Here is a 1,280-nt window from a genome sequence, read left to right on the forward strand (position 1 = left end):
ATGTTGTCCCATATTTCCCTTTTTTGGCAACACTTTATTTGAAGGGGGGTGAATAAGACTGTCATGACACTGTCATAAACATGACATAACACCTGTCATGAACATGAATAAGCCTTCATGAATATTCATGACTATTGTCATAAAGCGTCATTCGGTAAATTATGACACTTTTAATACAAAGTTGACATTATTCAAAATGTCTTTGTTATGACAACTTGACATTAACCAGGAAATCATTACTGATATAAATTTGTTATAAAAGTATTACTGATTGCACTTTAAAAATTAGGTAACTTTATGTTATTAAAGGTAAAGTTTAAACAGTAATGATTTATTGATTAATGTCAAGTTGTCATAACAAAGACATTTTGAATAATGTCAACTTTGTATTAAAAATGTCATAATTTACTGAATGACGCTTTATGACAACAGTCATAACTATTCATGAAGGCTTATTTATGTTCATGACAGGTGTTATGTCATGTTTATGAAAGTGTCATGTCAGTCTTATTCAACCCCCTTCAAATAAAGTGTTACCTTTTTATTTACAATATTTTTTTTCTTTCTTCAGTGAAAATAACATCCACATAAGAGGCTTTGATCTTGGAGAAAGAAAATATACAAAACATCTCAGGGGAAGCTTCGAACTGTAAGGCCCCTTGGTAACTCAAAATGCTGTCAGCAAATCCTTAAAATTTTGTTCAATAAATGCATCACAGATATGTACTGTTTTTGTATTAGTACTCTTACGCAAAGGCATTCAAGTTCAGTCTGTTAGTAGAGGTTTCTTCAAGCTAATCTAGAAAATATGTCCGTAATCCAAACCAATGTCTCACAAAGTCAAACCCACTGGCTTGTTCTGGCCTCTGTTATGCCAGCCTGGCATGCTGCTTCACCTTTTCAGCAGATGGCTGACACTGATTGACAAAAACAGAGCTGCAAGGAGAAAAAGAAGAAGAAGAAAAAGAAGTGTGACAATGCAGAAGGTGGAATGACAGAAATGGAAGTGACACTGAGGAAAGTTACCTGTTGCCTCTGTGTGCAGTTTGGAGCCGTCCGTGCTGGTCACTCTACATGAAATGTAAATTTTTCTGCCATCCTCTTTGTCCAGAATGGATTCAATCAGCACTGTACTTCCAAGTGGGATGGGACTACAGACAAAACAACAATTTTAGGCTAAAAAATATGATCCTCTGCTCTCCACATATATTAGTCCACCTGATATTGAAATAACCTCAAATCAATCAATCTATCTATCTATCTATCTATCTATCTATCTA

General features: G+C 34.6%; 1 protein-coding gene across 1 annotated transcript in view; it reads right to left on the minus strand.

The window, feature by feature from the left end:
- Window positions 1-500: 500 nt before the first annotated feature.
- them4 (thioesterase superfamily member 4) overlaps window positions 501-1,280 on the minus strand; it is a 7,644-nt gene continuing 6,864 nt past the window's right edge. Inside the window, 2 exon segments of the mRNA XM_015019625.1 lie at window positions 501-936; window positions 1,027-1,176. Of these exon segments, the coding sequence (XP_014875111.1) occupies window positions 893-936; window positions 1,027-1,176 (194 nt within the window). The 3' untranslated portion in view covers window positions 501-892.

This window comes from Poecilia latipinna, unplaced genomic scaffold, assembly GCF_001443285.1.
Source record: "Poecilia latipinna isolate Pla-1442-1.1 unplaced genomic scaffold, P_latipinna-1.0 Scaffold2460, whole genome shotgun sequence".
Taxonomy (NCBI): Eukaryota; Metazoa; Chordata; class Actinopteri; order Cyprinodontiformes; family Poeciliidae; genus Poecilia; species Poecilia latipinna.